This window comes from Megachile rotundata, chromosome 7 (genome assembly GCF_050947335.1).
Source record: "Megachile rotundata isolate GNS110a chromosome 7, iyMegRotu1, whole genome shotgun sequence".
In the NCBI taxonomy this organism is placed as follows: domain Eukaryota; kingdom Metazoa; phylum Arthropoda; class Insecta; order Hymenoptera; family Megachilidae; genus Megachile; species Megachile rotundata.
Window position 1 is genome coordinate 11,456,744 of NC_134989.1, and position 18,395 is coordinate 11,475,138.

The window sequence follows — 18,395 nt, forward strand, 5'->3', positions numbered from 1 at the left end:
GTGCCATTTGGACACTTGGTCGTGGGTTGTTTCAGCAGCTAGCTAACGCAGGCTCCCCAATTAAGCGATCTGGTTTTGGTTGTCAGTATTCGTTTTGGCTAAAAAGGTCATGGACCATTAGTTGTCGAGTCAGATAATAAAAAGAGTAACTGTTCCGAAGAGTAATTCATTTAGATTCAGATAAATTTTGATAATTCGAATTATTAAAAGAATACTGTTCTCACATTAGCGTAATTTACGTAGTCGACTACATCGCGTTAGATAGTAGAATAAATCTGTCTAATTTTGCGAAAGCGTATTTAGGTGTGTTTAGAGAATTTCACTTAGGTTGAATTCCTCGCGGCGGTAGATTACAAAGCGCTAACATTATAAATTTTGTAAAATTTCGTTTATATAAATCTAGGAATCGAATTACACTTAGGTAGGATTCATTATAACTTATAAATGTGTTAATCAGGTAAAATCTTGTCATTGTGATAGCGTCGAACACAAAAATCGAACATCAAATTTAGTTAATATTGCGAATGCGAAGTTTGCTTTATCAGAGACCCGATTCAGATACGGTCCAATATAAAGTATTAAATAGCGAGTTTCATATCGTTAAATTCACAATTATCAATTACATATTGTTTAATTTATCAAATTCTATTATTATTATTATATCAAGATCTATTTAGTTTCTCTATTCTAATTAATCATTTATAATTTCTATACTTTTCTTTATTTGTTGTTATTGTTAATTGTTAGTTTCATTTTCTTATCGTTTTATTGAATAAATCTAATTGTTGAAAGATTTTGACCTGTGGATTTCACTCCTTAACCGCACAGCACACGAATCTCACAATCTTTATTTGTAAAATCGAGTCGTTTAGGGGTAAAAGCCGCTCTTTACCTTTTAGCGCTTGTAACTATCTGAACTTAGATTCCAGGGACGTTACACATGCATATTTGGGAGAAATTCACGCAGCAATTTTTGCGACGCGTATTCAACCGTGAATTCAACCAACTGGACTCTGTTGGGTCGCTACGGGCTTGGATGCGTGGGATCCTCACCCGAAACCATTTCAGACTGCTACACAAAAACGCGACCATCATTCAACACCATTGGAGAAGTCATAAAACCAGAATCGCCTTTGGTCTGTACCTGATCGAACGCGTTCATGAGATGTGGCATAATTATTACGATCAAATGGCGGCGAGAGTGCACGCGATGTGGCGGGGTTACTGGGTCAGGTAGACGGTATTCGATATTCCGAAAATGTAATTGTTGCAAAATGTTTACTTCTGGAATCAAGAGACCGTGGAAAATATGAGAAGTTTGTATCGGTTCTTCTTGGGGAATATGATTGCTGTACCTATCAGCTTTCAGTTTTAGGCAGGATGTGCTCAAGTATAGGGAAGGGGTCATGGAGTATGAATCTATGCAGTGGATTCTGTTCATCCTCTTCAAAGTAGAGTTTACACTTTTGATGTTCTTAACAATTTTTACTTCATTGAAGGATCTTGTTACTATTGTCCCAAAATTGCAATGATAACAGAGATTGTTGAATTATTTTTAAAAACATAACCATGATTGCAACCATCATTAGTAATATTTCTAAAACTCAGTCTTACCCTTGTCATGGTATATGATAGCTTTGTTATTTCAGTACATGTTTTAAGGAAACTTATATTTCATTCTTTTTGTTATCATTTTTTGTATGAAGTTTTCTGGTCCTTCTTTTTTATCAGATCTTCTTTTTGTTCTAATGTTCTAATTAAATATCCTTGTACTTAAGTATCAAATTATTGTATTTTGCCCTAATTTTAAAGATTATTACAGCTGCACCATTTGTTAAGAACACACCAACATCCAGGCGTGATCACCAAAATTGACAAAACATGCTTCACATACATCGAGGAGATGATGAAGTGTTTCGAATACAGACGCTGCGGAGAAAGAAAGACCCAAACCTGCCGTGATTGTCAAATCGACCCCAAGCCATCGCTATTCCTGCGAGGGACCTACTACGAACGATGCGAAAGGGAAATTCGAGAGATCGAAAGACGCATCAAAGTTGGAATCACGCCAATCTTTAGAAGTACATTTCCAGAAAAATTGAAAATCCGTTCTGATTTCCAATTAAACTTTCAGGTCGACCGTACGAGGAAAACGACAAGCATCGACACAAACAGAGACAGCGATACACGAAAAATATTTGACGAACTCGTGCAACTTGGAAATGAAAGAAAAGTGTGATTCAAAAATTGAATCGCGAATTCCTTGTGTGGATCTTTATAAAGAGATCAAGGAAATGGACTGTCATTTGAATCAGCTTCGTTTGAAGTGTCCGATTCATGATCCATCCCTGTGATCGATTAACAGGAAAGTAAGTGCAAGTGAACTTGAAGAAAAGACGAAATAATCAAAAATAATATTTACAAATTTTATAGATACACGTTACGCGCTATATAAACTAGAATTAAAACAAGTAGATCTTTGGTGTCACATAAGATGAACCGATAAAATTTTCTGGTCATCTTCCTTCTCGAGTTTGCAGGGTCGATAAAACGTCTAACGCCTGGAGATCGTTGCACACGCTGGCTTCTGCAAGGACTTGACCTTCTGCAGGCTCTCTCCTTCGCACTGCTCCTTGGTGAGCGTGTAACTGGCGATGAACTCCTCGGGTTTCGTCAGCAGACAATTACCAGGACTCGTGAAATCATTTTCTGAATCGCCGTCGTAATTGCCGCAGAGTCCTCGAAGGGAGTAGCTGAACATCTCAGATTCCTGTGAATGTAAATATACGGTGAACGTTATGCTCGGTTATGACGTCGGCGAAATAAAGGAATATTTACCTCGATCATAAGGCGTTTTCCATCGTAAGTGAGTGTCACATCGTACTCCTCCGATACCACTGAAATATAGTGACTTCCACGTTGGAATATCTCGAAGACGACTTCGTCATCCTGTCGCACTTGGTGAGTAACTGTACCAGAAACTGGGACCTTCTGACCGTTCACCAGTACCTCGGGTAGCTCGCTGCCGGGCAGTAGCAGAATCTCGTTTTGGCCGAGTATGACCTTCACTTCCTTCTGTCCGTTGATCTCTCGAGCGAGAATGCTCACGCTTTCGTCTTCCGACATCGCGAGCTGCTCGCTGGGTTTCTTGGGATTCAGTTTGGGATATGTGGTCATCAGAACCTGCCAGCAGCTGCTCAACTCCAGGGGAAATTCTTTGCCGTCGAAAGTCTCGGCTCTGTTAAGATCCATCACGCAGGTTGCTGAAAAGACCGTACGATAAACATCACAAGTCCTTGAATCTCTAAATACGTTTGTACCCAAATCCTCGGATCAAATCTTTAGATCGCAAAATTTATCTCTAAATGTACAGACCCCGACACTCTTGATAAAAAGAATATTTCTCTAAATGCTTAAAATCCATTTGTTCACATAATACATTCGCAATACTTACACACATCGTCGTCCATCAGCCAGCTGTTGTCGACTTCATCCTCCTTTTCCTCGGAGCTATCTTCAAAATAATCCAAGTTGACATCATTCATCTGCATGTTTATGTTCGGCGACTGCACACTGAAGTTTGCAGACTTCATATTCTTCGAAATCTTTGCCGTCAGGTTGATCTTGCCTTCGTCTATGACTTTAGGCTGCAAATCGGCTACGGTACGAACGATAATGCCCGAAGAAAACAAACCAGAAAAGAAGTATTCCATATCCCTCTGTGTTCTTCGGCAACCGCTCTGCAAGGAGAGTTGTAATTCGTCCACCTGCAGAGCCTTGTCTCCGGCCTTCTGGCACGCCCGGAGGAGTTTGTTCCCTTGCTCCATCTGCTTCTTGCATTCCTTCACTACACTGATATCGTTGATATCTTCCTTCAGCTCGTTGCTTCGAGTACCGGTGCCCATGATGTTCACGCGATTATCCCCTTGACAATTCTCCCCATGTCGAAGGTCTATGTCAAATTCGATCTTGGGCGTGGAGTTGTTAACTTCGTCGTAAACTGGGAAGTAAGATGGTGTAAGCGCTAACTGTGACGCTGCGCATACTTCGAACTCGACTTCGTCTATTTGGTTCATGATGGTCAAGTGGGAAAGAAATCGTCCTTTGGTTTCGGCGTTGCTCGCTGACCAAGCAGTGGTTAGGTTGATCTTCACCTCTTCTTTTGTGAGAGGGATGTGGACATGGAAGTCCAGCACTCCCGCCTGGGCTAACACGATGCCTTTGGCTGCTTCCTCCAGGAATCGCATCTTACGCTGTTCGCTGTCTCGATTCTCGCTGAATGCTTCCGTCGCGTTGACAAAGTGTGTCCATTGGCTAGCATCTTCGGTGCCAGCTTCCACATCCAAGGTACCGTAAGAGGCACTCAAAACCAACGGCTCTCCCTCATCAGGTCTCTCATCCACGATTACGGCCACCCTGTGGTATTCGCTTTGTTCGTCCTGCATTGTGAACATGGTCCACAAGCAGTTCCCTACAACATCCTTGTCCCAAGCATTCTCGGAGGCTTCTACCTCCATCCTGAATATCGTATCCGGTATAGGCTGACTGTCACGTCTTACTTCGAAGTTATATAAACGTCGTGTGTCAAAGGACGATTCCTCCAGCAATGGCTGTAAATCCATGACGTTATGGATCGAAGTGTACGGTGTCCGCACGCATTGCAGCACCGTGTTAGGCTTGTCGCTCTTCGGTGGCCAAATCTTCAGCTGTACGCTCTTCTTCGGAGCACTGACCTCCACAGAGACCTTCAGGGGAAGGTAAACCTGCGTGTGCTTGTCTACACCGGCAACGAAATAGCGATGATCGAACGGCGTTACGAAACCTATATTCCTCTGCGTTTTTTGAACCGTCGCGAATTGGAAGTCGGACTCGAAGCGACCCGTTTTGTAATTATCTGTCGAACTCAGCTTGTGCAAAGTGCATTCGCGTAAACTGTACACGAATGGCAGACCAGTATCGGTCGTGTCACCTATCATCATCTCGTGCAAATTCAGTATGTGCGTGTTGTGGAAGGCTCCGTCTTTCCTGGCTGTCAGGTGCTCGACGATCTCTGTAAAAGTTAGAACGTATTATTATGACAATCGTAATTTTGTCAGAAATTGGAAAGTAATTGTGAAATTCGAGTTGTTTCATCAAGAACATGTAATGTTAGATCTGTGGTTACAAACAACTCACTGTTAGGGAGGTTGCGAACAGTGTTCTTGTCATAAGGAATGAAACGCGATAGGAACTTCGTCCTCCACAAGAAATTTCCTTCCAGCAAGACAGGTCTATCGCCCACGATATTCAGTTCCTCGGCAATCTTCTCGGTGGCCGTTTTCACGAGAGACCGTTTGTCGGAGGGTATCAGAGCGTCAATAAGAGATTCCATGTTGGGAATCATAGTCATAAGTTCTACAGGGGATCCTTTGAAGTCGCCATCATAAAGGATCGACGCAAGGTAGATGGTACGAGGGATCGGGCTATTGTCGCTGCCGATGTAATTAAGAAGAGTGTCAGTGACAAGGTTCCCTTCTTTCATCTTGTTAAAGATGAATTCGTGGGATTTCAGCAGGTCGTAATCCTTGCTGTCCAATAACTTCAACGCAGCCCGAGCATTCTTCGCCAGGGATTGCCATTCTGGGTCAGGTAAATATTCCAGGCTATGAAGGGTGGACTTCACCGCGGACTTGACCTGTTTGCTGCTTTCGTTGTTGCTGAACTGCACGATTTCACGCAGCACCTCGAGAGGAGGATTCGTCATTGGAATCAGGAAGACGGCCATGCAACGCACCTCCTGACTCTCCGTCGTGTTCATGTAGATCTGTTTCAAGCCCGGCAGTGCCTTCTTCGGATGATTCGCGACAAAGTTACTCAAACTGGCGAGAATTAACGTCTTCTGGAAGGCTGTCATTTTCTCCCTGCCTGTCAGAAAAGGCTCGAAGACGGGGAGCACCTCGTACATGCCGATGGTACCTAGAGCAACGATGTAGGTTTGGATCCTTGCGCTGTCGTCATCATCCACGGCCTTCTTTAATTGCACCCCCAAATATGGGATGTACTTATTGACGATATCTGAGTATTGTTCGTCGGAGGGACGACTCGTTGTGTGCACGGGATAGAATTTGTAGATGCTCTTATCATTTCCTTGAGACAGGAACAACAGTTCGGAGAACGCCGTTATCGCTGTGACGTTTAGGAGTGCCGTTTGCGTGACTTGTGGATTGGTGGCCAGTTCCTGAAGAATTCGATTTTTACTATAATAGGTGTCTTATTTTACTGAAAGTATTTTCGAAATATCATCAAAGATATAGGTCTTTTAAACAAAAGTTTCATGATTATGGGAGGCAAATTATCTGAGGATTCTCACCCAACCTGTACGTTTATATGATTGTAGACAAATATTTAGACAAAATGATATGTGAAAACGGTCTAATATCTTTTCTTCTTTTGTTATAGAATATATATATAATTTATCATTTATACATATATAATTCAAACTGTCCTTTAAAAAAAATGATGATAACACGATATGTAGACTGCGAGTGAATTATATGCTGTTTATGCATTCACAACTTATGTAATAAGGATCTCACAGATTTCTTTATATTTGTCAGGTCTCGTCAACATTGATAGCACTTACGAAGAACGCCTCGGTGTATTGGTGTGTAATTTGCCGAGCAGACGCCGGGATTTTGGACAGCATTTCAGCAGCCTCTGCGCTCCTCAATTCCCCGTTCTCGACCCAATTTTTGATGGTCAACAAAGCAGGTCCAGTCCCAGCTTGAGTGATAGCATCCCTAAAAACGAACCAACGGTTTTGCCTAATGGCGTCAGCCTTGTCGCCCCACTTGAGCTTCTTGGGCGAGATCTGCAATTTGTTCTCAGCTTCCGCTATTTGATTCCTGTTCATGGTGCGGATTATGTTGACGAGATGGGTGAACTTGTCTAGTGTCTGTTGCTCAGGAATCGTATTCGGATCCACCAGTTCGTTTGAAATTCGGTGGAGTAAATCCCTGACTGCAGCTAAACCGTTAAACTCACGAAAGTGGCGAATGAATTTGCCTCCGTAATCGATGATGTTAGGCCAGACAGGATGCTTTGGTGGATCTTCCAGAGAGGACGGGGTGGTTTCAAAAGAGATGCGGTAGCCGGTGGATTTGGGTTTCGTTGGCGAAGGCATTGGAGTCTTGATCTCGTGCATGTCCTCCAGAGTTAGGCTCAGTTTGCTGAGCACCGTGCTGTTCTGCGCGTCATTGAACGAGGGAGTGATGGTCATCTTACTGGTAGACACCGCCGACTGGACAACGAAATCCTTCAGGCTACCTGAGATGACGATTCTACTGATGGAAGATTTCTGCAACAGAATTTTCGAGATTCGATTATCACTGCGGTTTACGCATGTATCACTCATATTTATGCATGTACAGAATAAACATAAATTGCTTAGGCTGTGGAAAGATTACGCGATTTATTCTTATTTTGTGATATGTCATACATGTATTCAATTTAGGACACTATACTTGGGACATAGCTACTCACCGACATGAGGTTCTTGTTAGTTTTAGGTTCCTTCTTCATCTGCCGCGTCATGCTCAACACCTTCTCCAACATTTCCGGATACCTGTCATATCTCTTCGTCTTGACGATGTCAATGTGTTGTCCTGAGCCCTTCAGTTCAGGTTTCGGCACCAATTCCGGCCTAGTTCGAAACTGCTGTTCCGACAGCGGTTTGAAGTCGTAACGAACTTCGTTCAAACCAGCGAAGTAGTCTTCCAATACCGTGAACCCTCCCCGAGGGTCATTCTCATCCGGAACCTTGACATCGTGTCCTTCCACAATTTTATTGCCCTTGATGTCCACCTGGAACTGGCTGATGATACTCTTGAGTAGTACCACCTCCCAGTTGGGAACATCTTCCTCCACGATTACAGAATCGATCACGCCGTCCATCAACTTAATATCGAAGGGCTTTTCAGATATGGGTATGTCATGGGGCACCAACTGTTGGTTGGGGATGTCCTCGTCCCAGCCCATGGGCAGGTAGCCGTTGACGTGAGCGTAGTGACCCTTTGTTAGTTTCGCGGTTAGCTTGCCCTCGTCTTTAGCTTGCACCGTAAGGTATCCTCTCATCATGATACCCGCATACTCTTCGGGGAACTCGTCCAAAGTTGTGAACGTGCGACTTTGTACCACATAGCTGTACTCGTTGCCGACCTTCCAGCCATAGTTGCTTTCGGCGGATACCACTCCCGCTGTGAATATACGAATCTTCGGTAAATTTAGTGTGTAAGGAAGTAGAGTAAGTAAATCATAGTATCGAAAGTAAGTAAGTAAATCGTAGTATCGAAGGATTAGGCAGGGAGTCGGAACGCTGTTACTTTCGGGTGGTGATATTAGACTAGGTGTATGTCAAGTCAAATTGAAATGTGTTATGTAAAGGTACATAGCGAGGAATTACGTTGGATTCTTATCACTTCGAATTTCGACTATGTCGAATTAGTGACACGTCGAATTTGAATTATGTCGAATTGGTACCACATTGAATTTGAACTATGTCGAATTGGTACCACATCAAATTTGAACTATGTCGAATTGGTACCACATAAAATTTGCACTATGTAAAAATCGCACCACGTGGAATTTGAATTGCATCGAATTTAAATCGCGTCGAATTTGAGTAATGTCAAACCACATCGTGGCAGATTTAACAACATCATAAAACAAGAATTACAAAGAATTTGAGGAACATCTAATTTCGCTTATATGGAATTTGAAATGCACCAAATTCGAACAGTAGCTCGTTTACCCAACACATCACCAATAATTGTTTAAAAGACGTTTACAAAATTATTTCATCAAATTTGAATTTACCAAGCACCAAGAGTGTCAAAGGCAGCCACATTTTTGACCGCAGCTCGTCGAAAAGTGATACGTCCGGTCGACTTAGAGCATATATATGCCCTCGCGTTGTATTAATTCGGCGGAATGAATAATTAACGGAGAAAAATTCTCAGAAGTCATATAATCGTTGAAAACATATAATTCTTGGTTTTCCTCATACGCAGTAGTTTCTTTGATAGCCGATGATAAAGTCTATTCCCCTACTTTCGTTTTTACCGTTCTAAAAAAACATTGAACACTTTCATTCATTTCACTCGTTAACGTTTTAACACGTATTCAAAGCACATCTCTGGAAAGAAAATAGCAAAGTCTGGTCACAGCTTTCACTCGAGAGACATAAGGCCACACATGAGACCACAGTCTCACATGTCTGAAGATAAAAATGCTGACTTTTCCTCGTATTTCTATTTCCATAAATTCAGAACAGAATTCAAAGATCACGTCATTGGTTACAAACATAGGTCACGTTTTAATAAAACAAGAAGTGAAAATTACATCGCGTACAGGTTAACACTTGCTCCAGTCTGCAAAGAATTTGGTCAAAAGCGTAACCCCGATAACCCCGTGAACAATAGTCCACTATACAAATTTGTCGTTGTTACCAGAGCATGTTGAATAAATAACATGTTTGTATCGTAACGTATTTTATTCGAAGACTAATACAAGAAAAATCCTACTTATGTATGCACATGAGCTTGAAATAGCCTCCAATTTTGAGCAGTACCTAATTTTTGTTCCTGAAATTTTTACATGCAAATTTGGAAGAATTTCACGCAGCAATTTTTGCGACGCGTATTCAACCATGAATTCAGCTAATTGGACTTTGTTGGGTCGCTTCGGGTTTAGATGCGTGGGATCCTCTCACGCAACCATTTCAGACTGCTACACAAAAGCGCGACCATCATTCAACGGCATTGGAGAGGTCATAGAACCAGGATCGTCGTTGATTTGTACCTGATCGAACGTGTACATGAGATGTTACATAATTATTACGATCAAATGGCGGCGAGAGTTTACGCGATGTGGCGGGGTTACTGGGTCAGATAGACGGTGCTCGATATTCCGAAAATGTAACGGTTGCAAAATGTTTACTTCAGGAATCAAGAGACCGTGGAAAATATGAGAAAGTTTATTTCGGTTCTTCTTGGGAAATACGATTGTTCTATCTATTTTTCAGGTTTCAGGTTCAGACAGGATGTGCTCAAGTATTGGGAAGGGATCATGGAGTATGAACCTATGCAGTGGATTCAGTTCATCCTGTTCAAAGTAGAGTTTACACTTTTGATGTTCTTAACAATTTTTACTTCATTGAAGTATCTTGTTACTATTGTCCCAAAATTGCAATGATAATAGAGATTGTTGAATTATTTTTAATAACATAACCATGATTGCAACCATCATTAGTAATATTTCTAAAACTCAGTCTTACCCTTGTCATGATATATGATGGCTTTGTTATTGCAAAATTTATACATGTTTTAAGTGGACTTATGTATATTTCATTCTTTTTGTTATCATTTTTGTATCAAGTCTTCAAGTCCTTCTATTTTATCAGATCTTCTTTTTGTCTTAATGTCCTAATTAAATGTCCTTGTATTTAAGTATTAAATTTTTGTATTCTGCCCTAATTTTAAAGATTATTACAGCTACACCATTTATTAAGAACGCACCAACGTTCAGGCGTGATCACCAGAATCGACAAAACATGCTTCACATACATCGAAGAAATGATGAAGTGTTTCGAATACAGACGCTGCGGAGAAAGAAAGACCCAAACCTGCCGTGATTGTCAAATCGACCCCAAGCCATCGCTATTCCTGCGAGGGACCTACTACGAACGATGCGAACGGGAAATTCGAGAGATCGAAAGACGCATCAAAGTTGGAATCACGCCAATCTCTAGAAGTACATTTCTACGAAACCTGTGAATCCGCTTTTATTTCCAAATAAACTTTCAGGTCGACCGTACGAGGAAAACGACAAACATCTACACAAACGGAATCAGTTAAAACTGGAGGCAGCGATACACGAAAAATATTTGACGAACTCGTGCAACATGGAAATGAAAGAAAAGTGTGATTCAAAAATTGAATCGCGAATTCCTTATGTGGGTCTTTATAAAGAGATCAAGGAAATGGACTATCATTTGAATCAGCTTCGTTTGAAGTGTCCGATTCACGATCCATCCCTGTGATCGATTAACAGGAAGGTACTTAAGTACAAGTGAGTTTGAAGAAAAGATGAATTTATCAAAAATAATATCTACAAATTTTATAGATACATACGCGCTAAATAAACTACGACTAAAACAAGTAGCTCTTTGGTGTCACACAAGAGGAAGCGATAAAATTTTCTGGTCATCTTCCTTCTCGAGGTTGCAGGCTCGATAAAACATCTAACGCCTGGAGATCGTTGCACACGCTGCCTTCTGCAAGGACTTGACCTTCTGCAGGTTCTCTCCTTCGCACTGCTCCTTGGTGAGCGTGTAACTGGCGATGAACTCCTCGGGTTTCGTCAGCGGACAATTATCAGGACTCATGAAATCATTTTCTGAATCGCCGTCGTAATTGCCGCAAAGTCCTCGAAGGGAGTAGCTGAACATCTCAGGTTCCTGTGAAAGTAAATATACGGTAAATATTATGCTCGGTTATAACGTCGGCGAAATAAAGGAATATTTACCTCGATCATAAGGCGTTTTCCATCGTAAGTGAGTGTCACATCGTACTCCTCCGATACTACTGAAATGTAGTGACTTCCACGTTGGAATATCTCGAAGACGACTTCGTCATCCTGTCGCACTTGGTGAGTAACTATGCCAGCAACTGTGACCTTCTGACCATTCACCAGTACCTCGGGTAGCTCGCTGCCGGGCAGAAGCAGAATCTCGTTTTGGCCGAGTATGACCTTCACCTCCTTCTGTCCGTTGATCTCTCGGGCGAGGATGCTCACGCTTTCGTCTTCCGACATCGCGAGTTTCTCGCTGGGCTTCCTGGGATTCAGTCTGGGATATGTGGTCATTAGAACCTGCCAGCAGCTGCTCAACTTCAGGGGAAATTCTTTGCCGTCGAAAGTCTCGGCTCTGTTGAGATCCATCACGCAGGTTGCTGAAAAGACATCACAAGTCCTTGAATCTCTAAATAATTTTAGACCCAAATCCCCGGATCAAATCTTTAGATCCCAAAATTTAGCTCCAAATGTAGAGACCCCGAAACTCTAGATAAAAAGTATATTTCTCTAAATTCTTAAAATGCATCGTGTTCACATAATACATTCGCTTTACTTACACACATCGTCGTCCACCGGCCAGCTGTTGTCAACTTCATCCTCCTTTTCCTCGGAGCTATCTTCAAGAAAATCCAAGTTGACATTATTCGTCTCCATGTTTATGTTTGGCAACTGCACACTGAAGTTACCAGACTTCATATTCTTCGAAATCTTCGCCGTCAGGTTGATCTCGCTTCCGTCCATGTCTGCAGTCTGGAATCCGAGTAAGAAAGCAGCCATAATGCCCGAGGATATCCAATCCTCCTCTTCCCCGTAGCTATCTTTAAGAAAATCCATGTTGACATTATTCAACACCATGTTTATGTTCGGCGACTGCAAACTGAAGTTAGCAAACTTCATATTCTTCGAATTCTTCACCATCAGGTTGATCTCCCTTTCGTCCATGTCTTCAGTCCGCAATTCGTATAAGATAGTAACCATAATGCCCGAGAATATCAAATCAGCATTTTCCTCTAAGCTACATTCAAGAAAATCCAAGTTGACATCATTCATGCTCGACAACTGCAAACTGAAGTTACCAGACTTCATATTCTTCGAAATCTTCACCGTCACACTTTCGTCCATGTCTTCAGTATGGATATCGAGTAACATAGCAGCTACAGTGTACGACCATACAGAATTCTCCTTTCCCTCGGAGCTATCTTCACGAAAATTCAAGTTGACATCATTCATCACCATGTTTATGTTCGGCGACTGCAAACTGAAGTTAGCAAACTTCATATTCTTCGCAAAATTTGCCGTCAGGTTGATCGCGCCTTCGTCCATGTCTTTAGTCTGCGATTTGAGTAAGATAGCAGCCACAGTGTTCAAGAATGTCAAATTCTTCTTTCCCTCGGAGCTATCTTCAAGAAAATCCGAGTTGAAATCATTCATCACCATGTTTATGTTCGGCGACTGCAAACTGATGTTAGCAGCCTTCATATTCTTCGAAATCTTCGCCGTCAGGTTAATCTTGCTTTCGTCCATGGCTTCAGTCAGTAATTTCTGTAAGATAGCAATCACATTGTCCAAGAATTTGAAATGCTCCTTCTCCTTGGAGCTATGTTCAGGAAAGTCCAAGTAGACATCATTCATCACCATGTTTATGTCCTGCAACGGCAAATTAAATTTAGCAGACTCCATATTCATCAGGTTGATCTTGCCTACGTCCATGTATTCAGTCTGCAATTTGATTAAGATAGCACCCATAATGTTCGAGAATATCGAATCCGATGAGAACTGTTCGAGATTCCTAATTGAGAGTTGTAATTCGTCCACCTGCAGAGCTTTCTCTCCGGCCTTCTGGCACGCCCGGAGGAGTTTGTTCCCTTGCTCCATCTGCTTCTTGCATTCCTTCACTACACTGATGTCGCCGAACTCTTCCCTCAGCTCGTTGCTTCGAGTACCGGTGCCTATGATGTTCACGCGTTTCTCTTCGGGACAATTCTCCCCGTATCGAATGTCTATGTCAAATTCGAGCTTGGGCGTGGAGTTGTTAACTTCGTCGTAAACTGGGAAGTAAGGTGGTGTGAGCGCTAACTGGGACGCTGCGCATACTTCGAACTCGACGTCGTCTAGATGGTTCTTGATGGTCAAGTGGGAAAGAAATCGTCCCTTGGTTTCGGCGTTGCTCGCTGACCAAGCAACGGTTAGGTTGGTTTTCACCTCTTCTTTTGTGAGAGGGATGTGGATATGGAAGTCCAGCACTCCCGCCTGGGCTAACACGATGCCTTTGGCTGCTTCCTCCAGGAATCGAATCTTACGCTGTTCGCTGTCTCGATTCTCGCTGAATGCTTCCGTCGCGTTGACCAATTGTGTCCATTGGCTAGCATCTTCGATGCCAGCTTCCACATCCAAGGTACCGTAAGAGGCACTCAAAACCAACGGCTCTCCCTCATCATGTCTCTCATCCATGATTAGGGCCACCTTGTGGTATTCGCTTTGTCTGTCCTGCATTGGGAACTCGCTCCACGATCTTCTAGCCCAAACATCCTCGTTCGACGCGTCGGCGTCCGTCTCCATCCTGAATATTGTATTCGGCATAGGCTGACTGTCACGTCTTACTTTGTCGTTATGTAAACGTCGTGCGCCAATCGACGACAACTCCAGCAATGGCTGTAAATCCATGATGTTATGGATCGAAGTGTACGGTGTCCGCATACGTAGCAGCACCGTGTCAGGCTCGTCGCTCTTCGGTGGCCAAATCTTCAGCTGCACGCTCTTCTTCGGAGCACTGACCTCCACAGAGGTCTTCAGGGGAACGTAAACCTGCATGTGGTTGTCTACACCGACAGCGAAATGGCGATGATCGAACGGCGTTACGAAACCTATATCCCTTTGCATTTTCTGAACCATCGCGAACTGGAAATGAGACTCGAAGCGACCGGCTTTGAAGTCATCTGTCGAACTCAGCTTGTGCAGAGTGCATTCGCGTAAGTTGTACACGAAAGGCACACCAGTATCGGTCGTGTCACCTATCATCATCTCGTACAAATTCAGTATGTGCGTGTTGTGAAAGGCTCCGTCTTTCCTGGCTGCCAGGTACTCGGCGATTTCTGTAAAATTTGAAACGTATCATTATGACAATCGTAATTTTTGTCAGAAATTGGAAACTAACTGTGAAATTCGAATTTCAACAAGAACATGAAATGTTAGATCTGTTACATATAACTCACCGTTGGGAAGGTTGCGAATAGTGTTCTCGTCATAAGGAATGAAACGCGACAGGAACTTCGTCCTCCACAAGAAATTTCCTTCCAACAAGACAGGTTTGTCGCCCACGATATTCAGTTCCTCGGCGATCTTCTCGGTAGCCATTTTCACGAGGGGCCGTTTGTCGGAAGGTATCAGAGCATCGATAAGAGAGTCCATGTTGGGAATCATAGTCATAAGTTCTACAGGGGATCCTTTGAAGTTGCCATCATAAAGGATCGACGCAAGGTAGATGGTACGAGGGATCGGGCTATTGTCGCTGCCGATGTAATTAAGAAGAGTGTTAGTGAAAAGGTTCCCTTCTTTCATCTTATTAAAGATGATTTGATGGGATTTCAGCAGGTCGTAATCCTTGCTGTTCAATAACTTCAACGCAGCCTGAGCATTCTTCGCCAAGCATTGCCATTCTGGATCAGATAAATCTTCCAGACCCTGAAGGGTGGACTTCACCGCGGACTTGACCTGTTTGCTGCTTTCGTTATTGCTGAACTGCACGATTTCACGCAGCACCTCCAGAGGAGGATTCGTCATTGGAATCAGGAAGACGGCCATGCAACGCACCTCCTGACTCTCCGTCGTGTTCATGTAGATCTGTTTCAAGCCCGGCAGTGCCTTCTTCGGATGATTCGCGACAAAGTTACTCAAACTGGCGAGAATTAACGTCTTCTGGAAGGCTGTCATTTTCTCCCTGCCTGTCAGAAAAGGCTCGAAGACGGGGAGCACCTCGTACATGCCGATGGTACCCAGAGCAACGATGTGGGTTTGGATCCTTGAGCTGTCGCCATCATCCACGGCCTTCTTTAATTGCGCCCCCAAGTATGGGATGTACTTATTGACGATATCCGAGTATTGCTCCTCGGAGGGACGACCGGTTGTGTGCACGGGATAGAATTTGTAGATGCTCTTATCGTTTCCTTGAGACAGGAACAACAGTTCGGAGAACGCCGTTATCGCTGTGACGTTTAGGAGTGCCGTTTGCGTGACTTGTGGATGAGTGGCCAGTTCCTGTAGAATTCGATTTTTACTATAATAGGTGTCTTATTTTACTGAAAGTATTTTCGAAATATCATCATCAGATCTCATAGAGTTCTTTATATTTTTCAGGTCTCGTCAACATTGATAGCACTTACGAAGAACGCCTCGGTGTATTGGTGTGTAATTTGCCGAGCAGACGCCGGGATTTTGGACAGCATTTCAGCAGCCTCTGCGCTCCTCAATTCCCCGTTCTCGACCCAATTTTTGATGGTCAACAAAGCAGGTCCAGTCCCAGCTTGAGTGATAGCATCCCTAAAAACGAACCAACGGTTTTGCCTAATGGCGTCAGCCTTGTCGCCCCACTTGAGCTTCTTGGGCGAGATCTGCAGTTTGTTCTCAGCTTCCGCTATTTGATTCCTGTTCATGGTGCGGATTATGTTGACGAGATGGGTGAACTTGTCTAGGGTCTGTTGCTCAGGAATCGTATTCGGGTCCACCAGTTCGTTTGAAATGCGGTAGAGTAAATCGCTGACTGCAGCTAAACCGTTAAACTCACGGAAGTAGCTAATGAATTTGCCTCCGTAATCGATGATGTTAGGCCAGACAGGATGCTTTGGTGGATCTTCCAGAGAGGACGGGGTGGTTTCGAAAGAGATGCGGTAGCCGGTGGTTTTGGGTTTCGTTGGCGAAGACATTGGAATCTTGATCTCGTGCATGTCCGTCAGAGTTAGGCTCAGTTTGCTGAGCACCGTGCTGTTCTGCGCGTCATTGAACGAGGGAGTGATGGTCATCTTACTGGTGGACACCGCCGTCTGGATAACGAAATCCTTCAGGCTACCTGAGATGACGATTCTACTGGTGGAAGATTTCTACAACAGAATTTTCCAGATTCGATTATCACTGCGGTTTACGCATGTATCAATAATATTTATGCATGTACAGAATAAACATAAACTGCTTAGGCTGTGGAAAGATTACGTGATCTATTCTTACTTTGTGATATGTCATACATGTATTCAATTTAGGACACTATACTTGGGACATAGCTACTCACCGACATGAGGTTCTTGTTAGTTTTAGGTTCCTTCTTCATCTGCCGCGTCATGCCGAACACCTTCTCCGACATTTCCGGGTACCTGTCATAGCTCTTCGTTTTGACGATGTCAATGTGTTGTCCTGAGCCGTTCAGTTCAGGTTTCGGTACCAATTCCGGCCTAGTTCGAAGCTGCTGTTCCGACAGCGGTTTGAAGTCGTAACGAACTTCGTTCAAACCAGCGAAGTAGTCTTCCAGCACCGTGAACCCTCCCCGAGGGTCATTCTCATCCGGAACCTTGACATCGTGTCCCTCCACGAGTTTCTTACCCTTGATGTCCACCTGGAACTGGCTGATGATACTCTTGAGTAGTACCACCTCCCAGTTAGGAACATCTTCCTCCACGATTACGGAATCGATCAAGCCGTCCTTCAACTTAATGTCGAAGGGCTTTTCAGATATGGGTATGTCATGGGGCACCAACTGTAGGTCGAGGATGTCCTCGTCCCAGCCCATGGACAGGTAGCTGTTGACGTGAGCGTATTGATCCTTTGTTAGTTTCGCGGTTAGCTTGCCATCTTCCTTAGCTTGTACCGTGAGGTATCCTTTCATCAAGATACCCGCATAGTCTTTGGGGAACTCGGCCAAATTCGTGAACGTGCGACTTTGTAACACGTAGCTGTACTCGTTGCCGACCTTCCAGCCATAGTTGCTTTCGGCGGATACCACTCCCGCTGTGAATATACGAATCTTCGATAAATTTAGTGTGTAAGGAATTAGAGTAAGTAAATCATAGTATCGAAGGATTAGGCAGGGAGTCAGAACGCTGTTACTTTCGGGTGGTGATATTGGACTAGGTGAGTGTCAAGTCAAATTGAATTATGTTATGTGAAGGTACATAGCAAGGAATTACGTTGGATTCTTATCACTTCGAATTTGGACTATGTCGAATTAGTGACACGTCAAATTTGAATTATGTCGAATTAGTACCACATTGAATTTTTACTATGTCGAATCGGTACCAGATTGAATTTGAACTATGTCGAATTGGTACCACATCAAATTTGGACTATATCAAAATCGCACCACGTGGAATTTGAATTGCATCGAATTTAAATCGCGTGGAATTTGAATAATGTCAAGCCGCAACGTGGCAAATTTAAAAACATCATAAAACAAGAATTACAAAGAATTTGAGGAACACCTAATTTCGCTTTTATTGAATTTGAAATGCACCAAATTCGAACAGTAGCACGTTTACCCAACACATCACCAATAATTGTTTAGAAGACGTTTAAAAAATCATTTCATCAAATTTGAATTTACCAAGCACCAAGAGTGTGAAAGGCAGCCACATTATTGACCGTAGCTCGTCGGAAAATGATACATCCGGTCGACTTAGAGCATATATACGCCCTCGCGGCGTATCAATTCGGGGGAATGAATAATTACCGAAGCAAAATTCTGAGATGCCATATAATCGTTGAAAACGTATAATACTTGGTTTTCCTCATACGCAGCAGTTTCT

At 43.1% G+C, this 18,395-nt stretch overlaps 3 protein-coding genes across 6 annotated transcripts; 2 read left to right on the plus strand and 1 right to left on the minus strand.

Moving 5' to 3' along the window:
* Nucleotides 1-940: 940 nt before the first annotated feature.
* Nucleotides 941-7,444, plus strand: LOC105662411 (uncharacterized). Of its 2 annotated transcripts, none has more exons than XM_012284516.2 (3): nt 941-1,233; nt 1,813-2,081; nt 2,135-7,444. In XM_012284516.2, the coding sequence occupies exons 1-3, from the start codon at nt 941-943 to the stop codon at nt 2,200-2,202; spliced, it is 630 nt and encodes a 209-aa protein (XP_012139906.2). In that variant the 3' UTR covers nt 2,203-7,444. The 2 variants fall into 2 exon arrangements, with proteins under 2 accessions (XP_012139906.2, XP_012139905.2); XM_012284515.2 differs by having other exon boundaries at nt 1,813-2,056.
* Nucleotides 2,403-18,272, minus strand: LOC100877541 (vitellogenin-like). Of its 3 annotated transcripts, XM_076533314.1 has the most exons (8): nt 18,194-18,272; nt 16,889-17,601; nt 15,990-16,703; nt 14,823-15,864; nt 12,168-14,702; nt 11,563-11,987; nt 11,169-11,494; nt 8,170-8,234 (listed from the first exon to the last, which is right to left on the minus strand). In XM_076533314.1, the coding sequence occupies exons 1-7, from the start codon at nt 18,222-18,224 to the stop codon at nt 11,279-11,281; spliced, it is 5,676 nt and encodes a 1,891-aa protein (XP_076389429.1). In that variant the 5' UTR covers nt 18,225-18,272; the 3' UTR covers nt 8,170-8,234; nt 11,169-11,278. The 3 variants fall into 3 exon arrangements, with proteins under 3 accessions (XP_076389430.1, XP_012139904.2, XP_076389429.1); XM_076533315.1 differs by lacking the exons at nt 11,563-11,987; nt 12,168-14,702; nt 14,823-15,864; ... (1 more) ...; nt 16,889-17,601; nt 18,194-18,272 and adding exons at nt 2,403-2,770; nt 2,839-3,263; nt 3,455-5,050; nt 5,176-6,217; nt 6,623-7,336 and having other exon boundaries at nt 7,522-8,234; nt 11,169-11,285; XM_012284514.2 differs by lacking the exons at nt 11,169-11,494; nt 11,563-11,987; nt 12,168-14,702; ... (2 more) ...; nt 16,889-17,601; nt 18,194-18,272 and adding exons at nt 2,403-2,770; nt 2,839-3,263; nt 3,455-5,050; ... (1 more) ...; nt 6,623-7,336; nt 8,854-8,963 and having other exon boundaries at nt 7,522-8,234.
* On the plus strand, nt 10,003-11,263 carry LOC105662410 (uncharacterized). The gene is made up of 3 exons (XM_076533333.1): nt 10,003-10,149; nt 10,530-10,788; nt 10,842-11,263. The coding sequence occupies exons 1-3, from the start codon at nt 10,003-10,005 to the stop codon at nt 11,075-11,077; spliced, it is 642 nt and encodes a 213-aa protein (XP_076389448.1). The 3' UTR covers nt 11,078-11,263.
* Nucleotides 18,273-18,395: the final 123 nt, after the last annotated feature.

What these genes read in the sequence shown, in the direction of transcription:
- LOC105662411 (XM_012284515.2), top strand. Translation starts at nt 941, where the DNA reads ATGCATATTTGGGAGAAATTCACGCAGCAATTTTTGCGACGCGTATTC. An exon ending in TGGCGGGGTTACTGGGTCAG is followed by an intron (nt 1,234 to 1,812) that starts GTAGACGGTATT and finishes CTAATTTTAAAG; the next exon opens with ATTATTACAGCTGCACCATT. An exon ending in AGATCGAAAGACGCATCAAA is followed by an intron (nt 2,057 to 2,134) that starts GTTGGAATCACG and finishes TTAAACTTTCAG; the next exon opens with GTCGACCGTACGAGGAAAAC.
- LOC105662410 (XM_076533333.1), top strand. Translation starts at nt 10,003, where the DNA reads ATGAGAAAGTTTATTTCGGTTCTTCTTGGGAAATACGATTGTTCTATC. An exon ending in TTCAGTTCATCCTGTTCAAA is followed by an intron (nt 10,150 to 10,529) that starts GTAGAGTTTACA and finishes AGATTATTACAG; the next exon opens with CTACACCATTTATTAAGAAC. An exon ending in AATCACGCCAATCTCTAGAA is followed by an intron (nt 10,789 to 10,841) that starts GTACATTTCTAC and finishes ATAAACTTTCAG; the next exon opens with GTCGACCGTACGAGGAAAAC.
- LOC100877541 (XM_076533314.1), bottom strand. Translation starts at nt 18,224, where the DNA reads ATGTGGCTGCCTTTCACACTCTTGGTGCTTG. An exon ending in CTAACAAGAACCTCATGTCG is followed by an intron (nt 16,704 to 16,888) that starts GTGAGTAGCTAT and finishes ATTCTGTTGTAG; the next exon opens with AAATCTTCCACCAGTAGAAT. An exon ending in GAAAACGCCTTATGATCGAG is followed by an intron (nt 11,495 to 11,562) that starts GTAAATATTCCT and finishes TTACTTTCACAG; the next exon opens with GAACCTGAGATGTTCAGCTA.